This window comes from Asparagus officinalis, chromosome 3 (assembly GCF_001876935.1).
Source record: "Asparagus officinalis chromosome 3, Aspof.V1, whole genome shotgun sequence".
Taxonomy (NCBI): domain Eukaryota; kingdom Viridiplantae; phylum Streptophyta; class Magnoliopsida; order Asparagales; family Asparagaceae; genus Asparagus; species Asparagus officinalis.
Window position 1 is genome coordinate 66,076,175 of NC_033796.1, and position 19,767 is coordinate 66,095,941.

At 34.1% G+C, this 19,767-nt stretch overlaps 1 protein-coding gene across 1 annotated transcript in view; it reads left to right on the forward strand.

Moving 5' to 3' along the window:
- The window catches only part of LOC109835233, a 45,421-nt gene extending 26,065 nt beyond the window's left edge, over window positions 1–19,356 (forward strand). Inside the window, exons 4-8 of the mRNA XM_020403218.1 lie at window positions 9,450–9,670; window positions 9,774–9,901; window positions 9,991–10,103; window positions 18,650–18,835; window positions 19,010–19,356. Coding sequence (XP_020258807.1) covers window positions 9,450–9,670; window positions 9,774–9,901; window positions 9,991–10,103; window positions 18,650–18,835; window positions 19,010–19,039 — 678 coding nt within the window. The 3' untranslated portion in view covers window positions 19,040–19,356. The remainder of the gene's footprint in view (window positions 1–9,449; window positions 9,671–9,773; window positions 9,902–9,990; window positions 10,104–18,649; window positions 18,836–19,009) is intronic.

Here is a 19,767-nt window from a genome sequence, read left to right on the forward strand (position 1 = left end):
GAGTTCTCGCGTTCGGGCGAGCTCTAGCCATATGGCGAGCTTCAACCGTCTGCATGTTCAAGCTAGTCTAGTAGGGTTCGCCTGTTGCTTTGCCTTTGTTGTTAAGGCTTGCTCGCATGTGAGGCTCACCTGCCTTCTCTGGCTCGCCTGCTAACACAGACCCGCTTAACTTGGATACTTTCTTCGAATCAGGGATGTGAACTAAGAAACGAAGCTCGCCTGTTTCGATGGGCGGGCTTAGTTTGGTTGGTTTACCTTGGTGGCTAGGCTTGCCTGAAGTACCAGGGCTCGCCCGATTTGGTGAACTCATTAGCATTGGGAGGGTTGTTCCTCCGCTTGGCGTTCTTCAGGCCTGAGAAATGATTCAGGTCATCATAGGAGGCGAAAGCTTGGGCTTCTCGTTGTGCAAGGGTCTGTCGTCGCCGCTGGCGAGCTCTCCTAGAGAGAGGGGCCTCTACGCAAACTATGACAGCATGGTTCGCGCCAAGGCGAGCAACTGTCTCTTCTTGAGCAGGGGCCTGCGAGGATCGTTTCATGACCTATCTGGCAGCCTTTTGCTTGGTCTTGATTGACTTAGGGGAGATAGGACCCCCTACCGTGGCTCGGGTAGAGTCCTCGGGCGTGGGTGCCTCGGCCGCTCGGGGTTGAGCTACACGCATGAATCTATGGCATTTACGGGACGTATTGCTACTAGAGGAGGAGGACGACAAGTATTCTTCATACTTGGCTTGGTCGAACTCGATCACAATAGACTCTACAGTCGTCCCGACTGTGACTTCGTCGAACTACGCCACCACTATTTCATTTGAGGAAACGATTTCTCCTACTGTGATCGCCATCTTCTGTAGGTGTAAAATTTGATTTCCCGAAATGTGAATTTTGTTTGTATTAATAAGAATAGCTTATTACAAACTAAAGAATCAAAAATACAACAGAAGCAGAGGGAATGCCCTCCTTGTTTAACATAAGGTCTTTGGTAGCAATAGGATGCCTCCATCGGTGTTTAAACCGAGTTCGCTTCTCTTGGACGATTCGAACGGAGTCGCAAGTGAGCTTCAGTACACAGTAGAAGCTCGTACTGATCGGGTTCGAGTTCCTGAGTCCGGCGAAGATCAAGGCTGAAGGCTGGAGCAAGATGCTACAGTGCAAGAGTAATGTAAAGAGCAGGTCGTCGAGTTGTCAATCTTCGAATTGCCAACCCACGATTATCAACCAACCCCCCTAATGGTCAAGAGAGGCCTTTTTATAGGGAAGAGACGGTATGGTCACTCCCCTGAATCATGGGATGTGACCATACACTATTGAGAGATGTCATACCTCTCACTCGTACTATGAACGGTTGCTTAACAGGTCTGGAGTACCATAATCCTCTCCTTCATGTCATGGAAAATGGGAAGGCCCATCCCTGTACACGACATTATGGACGCCTAGTACTCAGGCGAGTTTGACGAGATCGTTGATCGCCTAGCTGCTGTGCAGGCGAATCCGGTCACTCGGACGAACCTGACTCGTGCAAGCGAGTCTGGCATGCAGGCGAGCTTGCGACTGCGTGGATTTGACTGCTCATTCGTACTGTGAGCGGCTGCTTGAGGGGTTCGAAGCACTGTAGTCCTTCCCTTCACATCGTGGGAAATGGGAAGGCCCATCCCTGTACACGATATTACAGTCGCCTAGTACTCGGGCGAATTTGGCGAGACCGTTGATCGCCTAGCTAACGTCTTGAACATACAGGTGAATCTGGTGCCTGAATGAACTTGATTCGTGCAGACAAGTCAAGTATGTAGGAGAGTTTGAAGGAACTTGACCCGTGTGGGCGAGTCAAGTGTGCAGGCGAGATCAACTTGACCCATGCAGACGAGTTCTGCAGTTGCATGAATTTGGCTTGTGCTGACGAGCCAAGCATGCGGGAAAGTTTCATCTGCGTTGCCGAGTTCGACTCCCGAATGGGCTTGGCCCGTGCTGGCGAGTCAAGCATGTAGGCGAAATCGATCTCTTGATGGCAGGTTTTTTAGTCAAGGCGATATTTATAGCCTACAATAGGCTAGTTGTATTTTTTTTCATATATAGATCAGGGTTAATATTTAATTATCTATAATTTGAGACATATGATATATAAATGAGGGTCTCCTTGTTTAGATTATTTTGCTCGACGTACTATGTCTCTTGTTGTAGATTTTTAAGTATTAATTCTATCTAGTTGTATGACCCTGTTACTTGGATGATTATTCTGATCGCTAGCTGCATGATCGACTTGTTACTTGGTTGATTTTGTTGGATTTCCCGTTGCACGTCCTTTTATCATTTCTGTTATCGTATCGTTTTTCGTTTGGGTTTTCATTCGCTTTATTTGTTATGTGGGATCTTACCGTGTGCCATGCACGCTGACGTATACATGTTTTCTCTGGTATACGTCAGACTTAGAGGAAGAATAGGTCCAGCTTATAGATGTGCTAGAGCCAGGAAATTCTCAGCAGGAGTACCTTGCAGATAGAGTTAAAGAATAGGCCGAAGTTCAGTATCTCGTCTTATTTGGTGATTCTACTTGTTTTTGTAGTCTTCTCCCTTCTATTTCTGTTGAACAATGTATTTCATATTTCTTCAGTATTCATTTGCTCAGATATGTATAAGGGCATGTTGACCCGAATATTATGTCTCAGATGATATTTTCTTATGATATGGATATTTTATTCTAAGTTTGTCTATTATATTCTCGCTATCTATGATCGAGGACCTGTGCCTTTGCATTTATGTCTTGACGCTTAGCGTATTAGGTTGAGGAGAAATGTTTATTTTTATTTATTCTCCTTAATCTAATACGATGCGGGCTTGTTCACATTCCGATTCTCGGGTATTTTGGGAAGCGGAACATGACAGGTTTTAGTGGTGGCCCATGCAGGTCTCGGTCTCGATCACGGTCCCGAATCCTTACTAGTAAGAATATAATGGATAATTTAGACGTATATCATGATTTCATCCGTGAGACTATTCTTGAGCCCTTATCTTATTTTCTTGATAGATTTCGTTTCGTTCCTATCTTATCACTCTTTGACTTTGGAGTTTTCCATGGTTCTTGTTGCATCGCTTCGCGACTACACTCTCTCTTCCTATAACTCCTCTTTCTTCATATCGGTCGTTATCATATATGTTATTATTTTTATAAATATATTTTCTTTGATTTGACTTATATATCGTTGATTGTATTGATTTTTGTATTATTTATTATATTATTTTATGTATCATACACCGTGTCATATTGTATGTTTTTATTATTAAATATATATATTATTACTTATACATTCTCAATTGTTCAAATCATGTCATTAGATTTCAATACATCGCATATCATATCTGATATTTAGATTTTTTTTTGTTTAAATATATTTTCGCATATCTAAATTGTGTATGTGTGCACTTTTCTATCATACCCTCTATTATTTACTTATGTTTTAGATTATTGTATATTATTCATATTTTTAGTGATATACATAAATAAGTTCATGATTTTAATATTCTACATATACATTCTTACTCTTTATTTATTCAACTCACAATATTTTTAGTACATGGTTTTCTTATGCCAGTTTTGTCTTGTCTAGATTGTTTTAGTATGTTTACATTGGTTTCATTACTCTAAGAACAAAGTATTTCTTTTTTGATATTCAAAAAATTATTCATGTTGTTAGATTTGGATTGAGTTACTAATTATATAGTTTTGTTACATTATCTCATATCATTGGTTATTATTATTTTATAACTAATATAAAAGATTATTTTAAATAGCGTTTGTGGGTATGTATATTATTTACTCATGGGTTGTTTATAGTGTATTTACACATTTATTGTTTGTTTGCTTCGTTTTCGATATGTATTATTTTGTTATTGTAACAATATACATTGTATACACGTGTTATTTTTTGTATTTATTTTATGGTATTTTTAGATATTTATGTCTTTTATTATGTCATTGTTTGCTGTTCATTCTCTATTCATTATTTTTGTTACTTGAGTTGTGTTTTACTTTTTCATTCTTTTATAATTACTATTCTCTTTTCATTATAGTGTATTCACGTAGATTATTATATTTACGATGTTATTTTTATTGATTTATAGTCATTCATTATTTCTAGTATCAACTGTGTAACCATGTTTATCTAAAATATATCGGTGTTTTTATTATACGGAATTATGCTCTTCTTATGTTTTCATTTGCTTATATACCTATTTTACCTTTTATAGTTTTTGTTTTTATATATTATACTTCTTTATCTAGTAGTATGTTTGTGAGTGTCAGTATTGTTAGTAAGCATTTATGTTTCAGTAAATTCTATGATTTTTGTATGTGTTAGTTTATTTTGAGTTTTATACTATCAATTTGTTCGTTACTCATTCGAATGCATTGAGTCTTTCAATTATATTTTCTTTGTCAGATTTGTATTTTTCATTATTTTAACTTGTATTGTTTTACATCGTGTTACTCTTCTGTTTTGTTTCTCTTATTTTTGTATTTTTCGTTGATTATATTATATCAATATTGTTTTATGCTTATGATTTTCTTTGAATGGGTGTTGTTATTTTCGGTGTGAGTGTGTGATGTTATGGTTTTATAGTTTGTGTATAGGGTTATTAGATGTTGTTACAATGTGTGTGTTTGTTTAGCTTTGATTTTTGTGTTTTTACATATTGTATTATGGTTATGTATTTAGTCGAAATATTTTTGTAGTTAGTGAGTTTTATATTTTATGTAGCGTATTCTTGCTCTTGTTTTTTCACGTTTTAATTTGTGTATTGCTATACTTATTGTGATTTAGCATTTATTACGTTGTTGCTATAATTTTTGTTAGTAGTCACGTTATGGTGTAGTTGTTTTCGTTTTGTGTTCTATTTGTTTTATTAAGCCTACGTAGTATACATATTACTTATACATGTTTGTTGTGTGTGTTACCACATAATTTTGGTCATATTTTACCTTTCATGTACGCGTTTTGTTATCATTATTGGTTGATTATTTATCAAGTTATATGTTTTTCTTGTATGTATTTTTATGTTGTCTTTAATTTTATTAATTTATTAGTTTATTTGTGTTATTTGGGTTATATTGTTATTAGTTAACATAGTTATTCTTTTACGTTTCATCAGTAGTTTTATAGTTTATTTGGGATGTGAAATGAGTGTTATAAGTTTATACAACTTAGTTACAGATTTTGCACATTGTAGGATGTGAAATGAGTGTTATAAGTTTATACAACTTAGTTACAGATTTTGCACATTGTAGATATTTTGTTGTGTTTATTAGTTGTAAGTTTATACAACTTAGTTACAGATTTTGCACATTGTAGATATTTTGTTGTGTTTATTAGTTGTTTTTATTTTGTTAGGTTGTGTATATATTACTTTAATATTGTATTTTATTGTCTATTCATTAATTATTTTAATTATTGTATTTATCAATTTTTCATATACAAAAGTCTCTGCATTACTGTTTTAGTTAACTATTCATGTCCATATTTGATTATTGTTTTGGATATTAATACATGGCAGTTCATATGTTATATTATATTTATTCTTTATGTATATTGGGTGTATAGTTTTTGTATTATATTTGCTTATTCTCACATGTATAATGATATAATGATTATTGGTATATTTTGATATTGTGTTCGTTGCGTAGATGTTATGAATACATAATTACATGATTGTTGCATATATTTTTATATCTTTTATCTACGTCCGTTATTGATATGTTTTTTACTTTATATTATCAGCTATTATATGTATTATTTTTGCTTTACAGATTACTATATGATATCGTGTATATCTTATTTTAATTCTAATGGCAGAATTTATTTTAAGGGTGATAGAATGTAAGGACCATGAATTTTTTAATACTAGTTAAAATAAATTTTTAGTATTTTAAAATATTCAATTATTATTTTTAAAAGAGTATTTATATTTTTCTTGATTTTCTACAATTTTTTATGATTTAAAGTCCAAGTTTTATATTTATTTAAATGATTTTAATATTTATAAGTTAATTTTATGCGGTAAAAATTTCTAGAATTAATCTATTGTATTATTGATACTATTACATATTATTTTTAATAATATGTTGTATTATTATTATTATTACGTATTATTTTGCATAATACATTGTATTATTAATTACGTATTATTTGTATAATTTATTGTATTATTTCTACTATTGTATATTATCGGTTGTATTAGTACAACTTGTACGTTTTATCGCGTAGATAATTATCCTATAATTATTTGATTTTAAATATAAGTAATTATATTTTTATTAATTATTCTTATTTAATTCTACAATTTATAGTATTATTTCTTCAATTGTGTATCAGCAATTGTACTAATACAACTGGCACGTTTTTATTTGTAGATAATTATTCAATTATTTTGATTTTTAAATGTCAGTAATTATTTATTTTAATTAATTTTTGTTTTAAATACCTTAACCCTAATCCCTCTCATATATATATAAGTTTTCTCTCTCTCGTTTTCGAACCAGTGCCGCCCCCCTTTTACACTTTCTCTCTCCTCTCTCTACGCTATCTCTCTCAGATCCCCGCAACCGCCCACTTCGACCAAGCCCGTCGACCGCGTGCCCGTCTCTTCCCGTCGTATCTCCGCACCCCGAACCCAACGGCGCACTATCGCCCAGCCTCGTCGCGCCATCGATGCGCGGCGAGCCAGACGCGCACTACGAGTGCCCCAACTCCAGCAGCCACACTCGCGACGGCAAGCCCCTCCCATCCCCTGGAACTCGTCGAGTGCCAACCGACGCACGAGCGCTTCTCCCTGCTCTTCTGCCCGAAGTTCGCTCATGCTTCGCACGCGCACCGCTCGTAGCCTGCCTCTCCTCATTCCCCTCGTCGGCCGATGGGCGTCGCGCTTTCCTGATCCCTGTTCATCATCTCCTGGGCGCACCCTTGTCGCGGCTACTCCTAGCCCAGATCTGCCCCATCCGCAGGCCGCCTGTCGCACCACGACGTGCAAATGCCACTGCCACCTGAACCCGCCAGCGCCGGTCTCCCCACTGACCGACAAGCCAGCACAAACAGCGCGCCGAGCTCTTCCGTTACCCGCCGTCCCGACGAAATTACCTACCGCAATGCCCTTACCGTCGAACAACCGTGCGTCGTCGACAAGCCTTCAAAGGCCGAGCCCCACGAACGCCCTTCCATCTCCGTCGCTGCCGTCATGCCTCAGCCGACGCTCGCCGCGGACTCGCACGTCGACGTCGATTCGTTCAACGAAACCCGAGGCAAGATCCCTCTTGCTCATTGACTGTCATTTCAATTTTAGATCTGTGAATTTAATTATATGCGTAGATAGACTGTATTATGATTATATTGTATGTTATGATATATCTGTGTGGGTTTGTTGATGGATAATATTAACTAATGATGTTATGATAAGTAATTTAAAGAAATAATTATTTTGTGCAATAGTGGTTATTTTGAGATGTTTTTAGAATTATTATGATGAGAAAAGAGATTATTTGGAAAATGAGTTGGTTTTGAATAATTATTAAAATAGATAATTTAAAAAAATTTATTTTAGATAATGGTGTAATTTGGGGGATAATGAGATAATTTTTGGAACATCACTTTTTGGTGTTATTCATTGGGGTAATTAGAATTGGAGTCAACTTTGTGGTGTTATTGGTTTGTTGGGGTAATTAGGGGACAAATACTCCACTTTTCCCTAAATTACACAACTATATAAAGATCCCCTCCACCACTTCCTCATAATTACCCCAAATTTACATCATCCTCCATATTGGAACAATTTTGTTACACGTTGAAGGCAATTGGGATAATTTTAAAATATTTTTGTATTACTTAACTAATACATGCTAATTATATTATAAATATATGATATGATATATAAAATATAACATATATTAATATTTTAATAACATAATTTAATAACATATATTAATAATATTATATAATAGTAATTATAGTATAACGTATTTATTATAATATTATATAATATTTTAATAACATAATATATTAATAATATTATGTAATATATTATTATATAATATTAATTAGTAATTATAGTATAACATATTTATTAAAATATCATATAATATTTTAATAACATATATTAATAATATTATATAATAACATATATTAATTATATAATAGTAATTATAGTATATTTTAATAACATATATTAATAGTATTATGTAATATATTATTATATAATATTAATTAGTAATTATAGTATAACGTATTTATTATAATATCATATAATATTTTAATAACATATATTAAAATTTTAATAACATATATTAATAATATTATATAATAACATATATTAATATTTTAATAACATATATTATATTATACTAACATATATTAATAATATTATATAATAACATATATTAATATTTTAATAACATATATATAATATTATATTATATTTTTTATAAATAAAATAATATATTATATTATTAAAATATTATATTAAATATATTAATATTATATTATATTAATTATTATATATAGTATAGTATAGCATGCTAATATAATATAATACAATACAATATAATAATTAATAATAGTAATTTGTAAGTATAGTACAATATATTATATTTTAATATAAAATAAAATAATATTTATATTATAATAATATACTAAATAATATACTAAACCAATTGGATAAGTTAATTTATAAGTAATTAATAGATAAAACTATATTTTAATAAGGTGTCACATCATCAATTATCCCACATGAATTGTCAAATCAAATGCTGAAATTATCCCATTATCCCACTTTACCCAACTCAAAATATCCCAAAGGGGTAAAATTGTTTCATTGGACAAATTTTCAAAACCAACCTTTTTGATTTTTTATTTGTAAAAAACGACCCATTTTCAAAATATTTGTAAAAACCGACCTGGTTTCAACGACCAGGTCGGTTTTTGCAAATAAAACTGAAATAGGTCGTTTTTTACAAATAAAAAACCAAAAGGGTTGGTTTTGAAAATTTGTCCTTGTTTCATTGGAACACTTTTCCCCCTTGGCCCCAATTTGTCCCAACCAATAACCCCCCTAAAGAAAAAATGTGCCTTTTGAGTTCTACAAAATTTTTAAATAAAGTTTTATAGAAATGTAAGGGAATAATTTTTTTTTTACTTTTCCTTTTCATCTTTTTGTACATCCCCTCAGTCTAGTTATCTCAGAAGTGAGAACCCAGCTAGTTTGTATCTCGTACGAGACGTAGAAAAAGAAGCCCGATAACGAGCCTCAATCTACCCTTGGAACAATCACCCGCTAGAAGAACACGAAGCTATGGTGCTCTTAACGCAATCTCCCAACGGAGCCCTATCGTCCTCATCCATTCTCCCCTTCTCCAATCCAAACCCTAGCTTCTCTCTCTTCTCCCGATCCCGCTCCAAGCTCCCCTCTTCGAACCCTAGCAGAAAACCGCCGCCACCGAGGACCCTCACCGCCCGCCCGCATCCGACGGCGAAGCGGGACCCAACTGCCCGCCCTCTCTCCTCCCCTCCTCCTCCTCGCTCTTCGGCCGAAGAGCGCGGCGCAGCAGCACCGTCTTCGTCGGAGACGAAGGGGTCCCGCTCGAAGGCGTCATCCGATTCGAGAAGCCCGATGCAACTCCTTCCAGATTGATCTCTTGGGCGTAATTTACCCTAAACCCTAATAAAGCTTGAATTATTTATTGTTATTATTATTATTTTGCATGGAATTGTGATTGTTGAATGAAAATTTCTCTTGGATTTCAGGCAGGTGGGTCTTCTAGCGGGAGGAGATGTGTTGTGCCTTCTTTTGTTCTCTGCTATAGGGAGGTTTAGCCATGGATTCCCTGTTCTTGACTTTGAGACACTTAAAACGGCTGACCCTTTTATTGCTGGTTTGTTCTATTTGTCAATTCTTTTGTCGTGATTGGTGTAGTGAGGATTGTAAATGCTTGATGTGTTTTTCTACTTGTACTGTGGATAGGATGGTTCTTGGGTGCCTACTTCCTTGGAGCTTATGGGGATGATGGGAAAGGGCTAAATGGTACCTCGAAAGCTATCACTGCCACAGCCAAATCTTGGCTCGTGGGAATTCCGGTAATGGGCTAATTTTTTAACTTACGCAATCTGCTAAGTATGAAACTGTTAAACTTTTTTTTTTGCACATAATGAGGTTTATAATTGAGATATTCCATGTTCTTTTGCTATGGAACACTTGCCTTTTTGGTGATGATTCCTCTTTTCCAAGCTCTCCTCTTGGTCCTAGGGTTCCTAGGCCCAATGCGGAAATGAGGGACTTGATCAAGGCATTGGTGCAGATAGGTTGGTTTGCTAATTTTCGAATTAGACCTATCCATTAAGGGCTTATTTTTCTATAGTACCCATACAAATTGTTAAAAATTATCTTTAATCTTTTCAAATCATTCTGAGCAACTTTTGTAAAAGGACTAGCATGAATATATGTTTTGTTTTTGAAATAAAAATCAGGAATAAAAGCGAGTTGCAAAACGACGGCGGGAAAGTCTATCATTCGAAGGGAATTATGAGATGTGATATTCAGAGAAGAACGTTAGAATTTGAAGTTGGTGATCATGTAATTTTAGAAGCCTCTCCTTCGAAGGTAATTATGATATTGTGATTAAAAGGGAAAGATAGGCCCAAGGTTTATTGGACATCTTGAGATTTTAGAAAGAGATGGAATTATAGTCTATGAAGCGGCTCTACCTTTGTCATTATCTGGAATCACAATTGTATTTCATGTATCTATGATTAGATAATACAAACAAGATCCATCTGACATATTGGATTATGAGCCACTCAAACCTGGAAAGGAACAGAGATACACTGACCAACCAATTCATGTTCATGATTAAAAAGAGCAGGTATTACACTCTAAATAGATTTCCATAGTAAAAATTCTTTGAAAAAATCATTCGCGTGAAGAAGCAACTTGGGAGCATGAGGAAGAAATGAAAGAAACATATGTAAACGTTGAGGAAAAAAATTGGGGGTGATTGTGATAATGCAATATCCTTATTAACCAACTGTTGAAATTTGAGAAAATTCGAAAATATGAGATTTGAACAAAAAGGTGAAAATGCTTTCATCCTTAAAGAGTTCATCACTTTATCTCTCATTATTTTATCAAATGTAAAGAGTTGGTCGTTGATGACTTACATGTGCTTGCTTAATTATCTACGACCTTAGGTAATATTAAATGCAGGTGGAATGAACTTGCACTACAAGTAGTATGAGATACTTGACTACTAGATCTACTACAATAAAATGAATTGGAGAATATAAATAAGAAAAAAAATAGATAAATGAATGAGGTGATGTCAAACTAATATGGACGTGCTTTTGGATAAGATTGTTTAAGTCTAGGGCACATAGATTCATATTGTTACCCCTTAGGTAAATATTTACTAGGAGATGACATGATTTCATATAGAGGCACGAAGGAGACTATTACTTTAAGTTTAAAAAAGGTATGAGGTCAATCTAAGGAGTACAATGTGTCAATACAAAGGTAATTACTAGCTTGGAAATCTAGAAGCCTTGGCTGCAAAGTTTGTTGTTAATGCTTCCAATAACAATGTCAATTTAATGGATGATTGCCTATGTAAGAGAATACCCCTAGGTCTGGTGAACAAACATTTCGGAGTATAGAAGTACGTGGTGAAGATTATTAACACAAGGAAAAAAAAGAAGGGCAAGTATCTCATATGTTTTTTATTTCTAAATTAATTTTTTTCTACTCATGAGTTATTCTTTGAATTTATGTTACTTCCAGTGTTGTAAATAGAGCCCGATAGCGACGGGATAGCAGTCGCGGCCACATACCGCTAGGCTTTCATGCTAAGTGGTCGACTCTTGCGGGCGTTTCTGCTTTCCGCTCGTAATTGTGGCGAAAAGTGCGTAATAGCGGTTAAAAAGCGCTATTAGAGCATTTCTAACAGCTTCCCTATTTCCCACTTTTGGAGAATTTAGTTAGGTTTTTAGTCTAACAGATTTCCCATCTCATTCCCCAAAATAGGGATGGAGGAGAAAAAATGGGGAAGCTTCCCCAAATCTGCAGCATTCTCCAAATTTTTGGAGGGAAAAAAGATTCTTCAAAATAGGGAAGCTGTTGGAGTTGGTGTAAAAATTAGTTGGAGAATATGACTTTTGCTTTCCTATTTTGGAGAAAATTTTGGAGAAGCTGTTGAAGATGTCCTTAGCGGCTAAAAAGCACTTTTAAGTGCTATTTTAAAATAGCGGGTTTAAGTTGAGGGACCCGAAACCCGACCCGAATGAACTTTAAACCCTATTCCAATCTATATCTCTCGACCTCGACTCTTTCCGTCAGCGCCTCGTCTCTCTTAAAAAACCCTAGTGCCGATAGTGACCTCTGAGAGCTCCTCCTCCGGTGATCTCCTCCGACGATCTCCTCCGGCAAGCTTCTCCTTCAGTGGTAAGCTTCTCCTTCAGCGGCAAGCTTCTCCTCTAGTTTTAGCAGCAACCTATGTTACCCGGGTACTTCTATAATGAAGTCGTACCCATACCGGATACGTACCCGACACTTTTCCGTACCCAAACTTCATGGACACTTCTTGAATATATGCATGCATTTATTACAACATGTACTCAATTATACTATATATGTGTTAATTTAAAACACTTGTCAAAGACTTCATGGACGTAGAGTTTACACTTCACATCCATCTTTTGAAACTAATGAGATACGGGTCAGATTCGTTTTAGTCCATACCCAAGTTTAAAACTATATAGTTAATGGATCGTTTAGATGTCTAGTAAAAAAATAAGTAGTTTACAATTCACGATAATCAATATGATAAAAGAAACTGTCCCGTACCCGCACCCGCACCCGTACCAGTACCCGTTTCCATGCAACTTAGGCAGCAGCCGACATCAGTTTTCTAGCAGGTCCTCTCTCGAGTCTTCGAAGCTCCAACAACAGCAGTAGCCCTCCAGCAGCAGCCCTCTAGCAATCCAGCAACCCTCCAGTAGTCCAGCAGCAGTCCTCGTGTAACAAATCTCCACCTTGACCACCTCCGCAAATCTCCATTCCATTCCGGTGATGATGATGAGGATGCTGAGTGATGATGAGTCATTGCTTGATTTCAGACTTTAGTTACTTTGCTTTTGAGACTTCTGGCTTTTAATTTGCTTTTATTTAGACTTTTGAGTTTGGAGTTTGAAAATGTCTAGGAGTTTGATATTTATTGCTTGTTTAGTATCTATAGACTGTTATTATCTATCATGATATTATCTTGGTTTACTTATTTATCTATACTTGAAGATTTTAGTTTTTATGTCGAGTTTCTAATAGTTAGTATAATAATGATGTTCCTAATCAATGTTTTTTTATTGTTGAGGATATTTATATTATAGACTTGAAAGTTGAAGGAATGAGACAAATAACGATCTTTTTGCTAAACATGTACGTTTTTTATTCTTTATAGTACTTTGTTAATATTATACAATTATTACACATCTATTTTATGCTTAGGATCTTTATAAATTATCAAATATGCCTTTGTGGAAATTTTAGATTTTTTTTGGAAATTTTCTTATTTTTTATAATATATAATAATATAAATATATTTATATTTGATTGCTATTTAACTATGCGCTATTTGCCGCTATTTTACCGCTATAGGCGCAAATAGCCCTAGCGGTACCTTGCCGCGACATAATCCGCTATCAGCAACCTTGGTTACTTTTGATTTTAATGTTAAATTTGAAGTATTGAATTAATGCAGAGGAGAGTAAGTCCTATTATTTCACTTATTAAATCGACATGGAAACTCATACGATGTAATTCAATACGGTTATTTCACTAATCTTATATAAAGATGAATACATATCATTACTCGAATGCAATGTTTTAAATATCGGATGTCGGGTTCATGTCGGACGGTTGAAATCCATGTCGGATAGCGAAAATCGGGGATATATCAGGGGACATGGACTAAATATCGGATTGCTATATCGGGTGGTGCTCATATGTATAATATCATGTTCTAAATGTAATCTAAGCATTTCTAAATTCAATATAAACATACTTTATAAATTCTAGAGGCGACGCCGGTGATGGGTGGATTCCGACGTCGTAGAGAGGTAGAGCCGGCGAAGGGACGTCGCAAGGAGGCAGTGTCGGGGCTCTTCTTCTTCGTCGGCTCGGGGTTTGAGTCACCGACCACCCTCTTCCCTTTATCCCGACGACGGGATACCCTACCGCTCTCAGGTTCGATTAGGGTTCGGATTTCGGGACATAACGGGAGATGGACGATGGGGGACCGAGATTGAGGTGGGGAAATGACGTCGTCGTTCATGAAAGGAGTGATGGGTTTTCAAGTCCACTGCAGCCCTAATTTTTCTCTTTTTTTTCTATCGGTTCATAAAAAACCCTTAAACATGAAACAGGTCAAACGAGTTTGAGTTTTTATCACTAAACTCAAACCCGATAACAAATAATAGATCTAAAAAGGGGTTATATCGGCCGATTTTTCAAAGCTGAAAAATCGATCGATATGCTCGATACGGCCCTGTTATTTTCGATTTGGCCCTGAAAACCGATATACGAGGTAAAAACGGCAATGTCGTGTCGCTCAAGCCCTCAAACCAACATGTCGGCTGACATATCGGACATGTCGGCCGACATTTAAAACCTTGCCCGAATGTTTTATTTTATAAATATTGTGGTTCTTAGTAAGACATATTCCTAAGCAGAAGATTTGGTTAACCACATATTTCATCTAAGATTACTTTTGAGAAAATATACATCGGTCAGCTATCATATATAAGATATAACTTATTTTCAGATGATTAACTATTGTCGTTAAGAAGTATACTTTACTCATAGGAGAATTATAGAGTCCTATATTACTTTATTGATTATTGTTCTTTTAAAGTATTGTAACTTCTGTCATTCATTAAACTACTCAAGTCTATTAATTGTTAAAGATCTTGTAATATATGATATTCTTATTTATCTATTGTTTTCCCAGTATATGTTTTTATAGGAAAATAATTTTCAGATTCTACTATATTATTTATTAAGAAATTATGAGATGATGGTTTACGCTAACTATTTCTAATCAATAATTTTTGAAATATGGCTACATATAAATTAAATATGTTACAAAGTACAAACATGATTATATGTTTATGTGTGAAATTTAAATATCCTTCTCTTTTAAAAGATTTAATATGAATAATTTAAATTCTAAAAGTATGACATTGTCATCAGATTGTCCTTTAAGTTTTGCTGAAATACTTAAAAAAAAAGAAAATTATTGAAGGTAGTTAAAGAAGTTATGTTACCATTGACTTTTATTTGGTTTAAAAGATCTTTTTTTTATAAAGATTACTAATAATGATATAGTTGTGAACAAAGCCTCTAGCTATTGGGTATTTGTTCAGACACATGCGTGGAAACCAAAGGGATTATTGATATAATTGTGGACTACCTGATCATTTGGAGATGTTCGAGCGGTATTTATCTAGATCTCTTAAAGATGTCTTCAGCTTTTTGTCGAGAAAACATTTGGAGATGTCCTAAGGGGTTTTCTTGGGATGTCTGTTGAGAATTCTGAACTCATGGGAATTTCTAAATCATTATTGTGTTGTTTTTGGGCTTCTTAGGTAACACCATCAACTAGGGATTTCTAGTTCCATGGCTGAGATGGTGTAACATAAAAATAATTGTTAAAATAATTGAGAAATGATGGGTTACATGCTTTATGGTAAATCTAATTCAGATTGTTTAATCAATATAATTTGATTATAAACTGATACTCCAAAATCACTTTTTTTGGGATTACGATTAAGTTTGATTTTATTTCATATAAAACAAATTAGATAATTGTACTTAAAAATAGTGAGATAACCATGTCAATTTCATATCGTACAAAAATAGTTATACTCAAAATTTTGAATTAATCGAGTACTTAGAATCAACTTTAAGATCTAACATGGAACATAAACTTGTACAAAAGTAATCCATACTGAACAATTAAAATTACTCTAAAACTTGAAATGATGGAATACTTAAACTTCTTTTCTCCCTTGTGTTAATATTCTTTCACCACCTACTTCTTCTATACTCCTCCGAAATGTTTTTCACCTTGATAAATTTTCTTGGAAATTATTTTCACCTAGATTTGTGGGGCGCTACCTCGTGTATAAGCATTCCTTGTTTTGGAGGCATTAATGCAAAACTTGCCAACCAAGGTTACATTCATACTAACATATCACACTTTTGAAATTTAGCTCATGGTTCTCTTAAACTTAAAGTTATGTTCTCTTTTGTGCCTTATCTAACAATGCTATCTCCTGCTAAATATTTACCTAAAAAGTAACATCGATTCATATATCCTATGGACCAACAATTCTTATCCAGGAGTACTTCCATATTAGTTTCACATCTAATTTCACTAGAAATTTTAACCTCATTTATTTATTTATTTATTTATTTTCTTATTTATTTATTCTCCAATTCATTTTAATGTAGTCGATAGAATGGTCAAGTATCTCATACTACTTGCAATGCAAGTTCACATGCAATTTCATTCACATGTACTATTACCTACATATTTAAGCTTTCATATGTAAGTTAATGTACCATCATCCATTTGGATTGTGGCGGAGCAAGGAATTTTGGCAGGGGGGGGGGGGGTTCCAAAAATAAGTAAACATGACAACACATAAAATTCTTAACGCAATTGATTAGCATCTTAACATCATTATATAATAAGAGTTTCATATTTATAATTTTAGTATATTGTTTACAATAGCACTCTTCTTGTCTTCATTTCTTGAAGTTGTTTTATAATTGAAAATGAACTAAACCAAACACCCACGAATGGATAAAACTCCAAACAAATGTCAACAACTCAACATTTCATGAATCGTCCATAATATTATGCAAATCTTTATTAAACCCGAAATTGCAATACTATTTATTATTATATCAAAACAAGTCTAATTATTAAACAAAAATCCATCATAAAAGGTTAAATCAGTTATGTTATCTCTACCCAAAGAGAAAATGACTAGTGCTTACCTTTCAAATCATGTAAATTAATTAGAAATTACTATGTTTTGACATTTTAGTGTAGTAATTCAACAGAGAATAAATTAGATTAGGTAAAATCATACTCGAACACGTAGTTTGGACTTGAAAATTCAACAGAGCGAAGAAAAGAGTCAAAGAGGTATTATAAAAGATAGGTACATTATGCAATTTAGCCCTTATAAAATACATATTAGCAAATGATGCATATTAGTTTTTTTTCATAATCCAGGGGGCCATGGCCATCCATTTGGATAGTGGCGGAGCTAGGAATTCGGCAGGGGGATAAAAAAAAAAGTAAACATGATAACATATAAAATTCTTAACGCAATTGATTAGTATCTTAACATCATTATATAATAAGAGTTTCAAAATCATAAGAGTTTCAAAATCATATTTATAATTTTAATATATTGTTTACAATAGCACTCTTTATTGTCTTCACTCTTCATTTCTTGAAATCGTTCTATAACTGAAAATGAAATAAACCAAACACCCAAAAATGAATAGAACTCCGAACAAATGTCAACAACTCAACACTTCATGAATCGTCCATAATCTTATGCAAATCTTTATTAAATTCGAAAATTGCAATACTGTTTACTATTATATCAAAACAAGTCTAATTATTAAAAAAATCCATCATAAAAGATTAAATCAGTTATGTTATCTCTACCCAAAGAGAAAACGACTAGTGCAATTTTTTACCTTTCAAATCATCTAAATAATTAGAAATTACTATGTTTTGGGATTTTAGTATAATAATTCAACAGAGAATAAATTAGATTAGGTAAAATCATACTCGAAATCGTAGTTTGGACTTGAAAATTCAACAGAGAGCAAACCAAAGAGTTAAAGAGGTATTATAAAAGATAGGTACATTTTGCAATTTAGCCCCCATAAAATACATGTTAGCAAATGATGCATTCTAGTTTTTTTTCCCATAATCCAGGGGGCTGGTGCCTGTTTGGCCCCAATACGGCTCTGCCCCTGCATTTGGATTTGATAAAACAATGTTAGAGAGAAATTTCTTTAAGGATGAAGAATTTTTACCTTTTTGTTCAAGTCTCATGTTTTGGAATTTTCTCAAAATTTAACCTTTGATTAGTGAGGATATTACAGTTTCAATCGAACTATAAACTTCCTCTTTTTAATAGCTGTTGATGAGTTTTCTCATTTAGTTATTTTTTAGTTGATTTCTTATTCATTAAGAAAATAGAACAGGAACAAGGATTATTGAATAACATTATGATAAACCCTTGTGGGGCATAATTGGGGAGGACAGTCGGGCTTTGTAATTTGTATAGGTGGTTGAGTTTGCTGATAGAAATTGCCAGTACCTTTATAGGTTGTAAAAATATTGCAAAGTATATTGCATTGAATCTCCTTGTTCTAAATTTGTGGTAGTCTTTGGCCTTTTATGCCAGAAAAATCACTAAAAATTTACAACTGTTCTCAGTATTGTGCCTATTCATGTTTGCTCTTATGTTATTTACTTTATATAGTAGTTGTTTTGTATTGCTACAAAGTTCTCATTCATGAATTAATACTTTTTGTTGTCCAGTTAGGAATTGTTGTTAGGGCCGCAACATCAGGTCACATTCCATCAACAGCTTTTATGCTTGTAAGCATGGGAAGCACCGGCATCTTGTTGATTGGATGGAGAGCCCTGATATCCAAATTTCTACCAAGTAAACAAACCAAGAAAAGTGATGTATACAAGCGTGGGAGTGCTTTCGAGCTCTTTGAGGTAATTAAAATACCTTGCTAATACTATACTAAAACAAAAATTGAAGATTTAAACTGTGAAGGCATCTTTTTTGTTACTTTTTACATGTTTATTTTAAATGAACAAACTCATCTACAGTACTTGCAAGTGCAAGTTTCTTTGGAATGCTTGTGAGAGTTCATTTCTTGTTTGTAGCTGCTCACATCTTTGGTACGGAGGTGGTGATTTTGAGCCGCACATTGACATCCTGTTCTGTATGTATTTTTCTTTGGCTTCACTTGTGACCATCCTGTATGGGTAAGTCTGATTTTGGAATCTTGCACATGGTATTTATTGGCTCGCTATCTGCAGTGATGTATATTACATATCCATGTGATTATTTTGAAGTAATGAAGTTATACAGAGGAAGCAGGATCAAATAACTTTCTCTTTGATCGAGTAAGGAAGTAGAACTTCAAGCATATCAAGTATTTGGAAGGGTTCTAGAATATATGTAATGCTTAGATTAAATAATGCATATTTCTGGTGATGATTCTTGCTCATGCTTCTGTTGTGTTTTATATTCTCTTTTTTTGCTTCAAAAAACAATCTTGGTTTGATATCTCCAGTCATTCATCTGATACCAACATGTTTCATTTCATGGCAAGTCAAAGTCCTATCTCTGTTATTTTAAGAATAATAGTTCTGAGAGGTAGTTTCCGCTCTTCAATATCTAGCCTTCAAGGTCTCAACAGGCGTCCCTGGTGTTTGTTGTTGCCTATGGTAGGAAAGTGGTGCCAACTCAAACGCATTGGGTTTTCCAAGATGAATTCTAGTTGTAGAAGTTTGTTGTGGCTACATTTTGTGGCTTTTGTTTTGCATTTTATATTTGCTCGGTTCATGCTACTAAGAAACTGTAAATTGTGAAAACATTGGTTGCCTTCCATTCTCAAGCTCAAGTTACTGATGTTTGA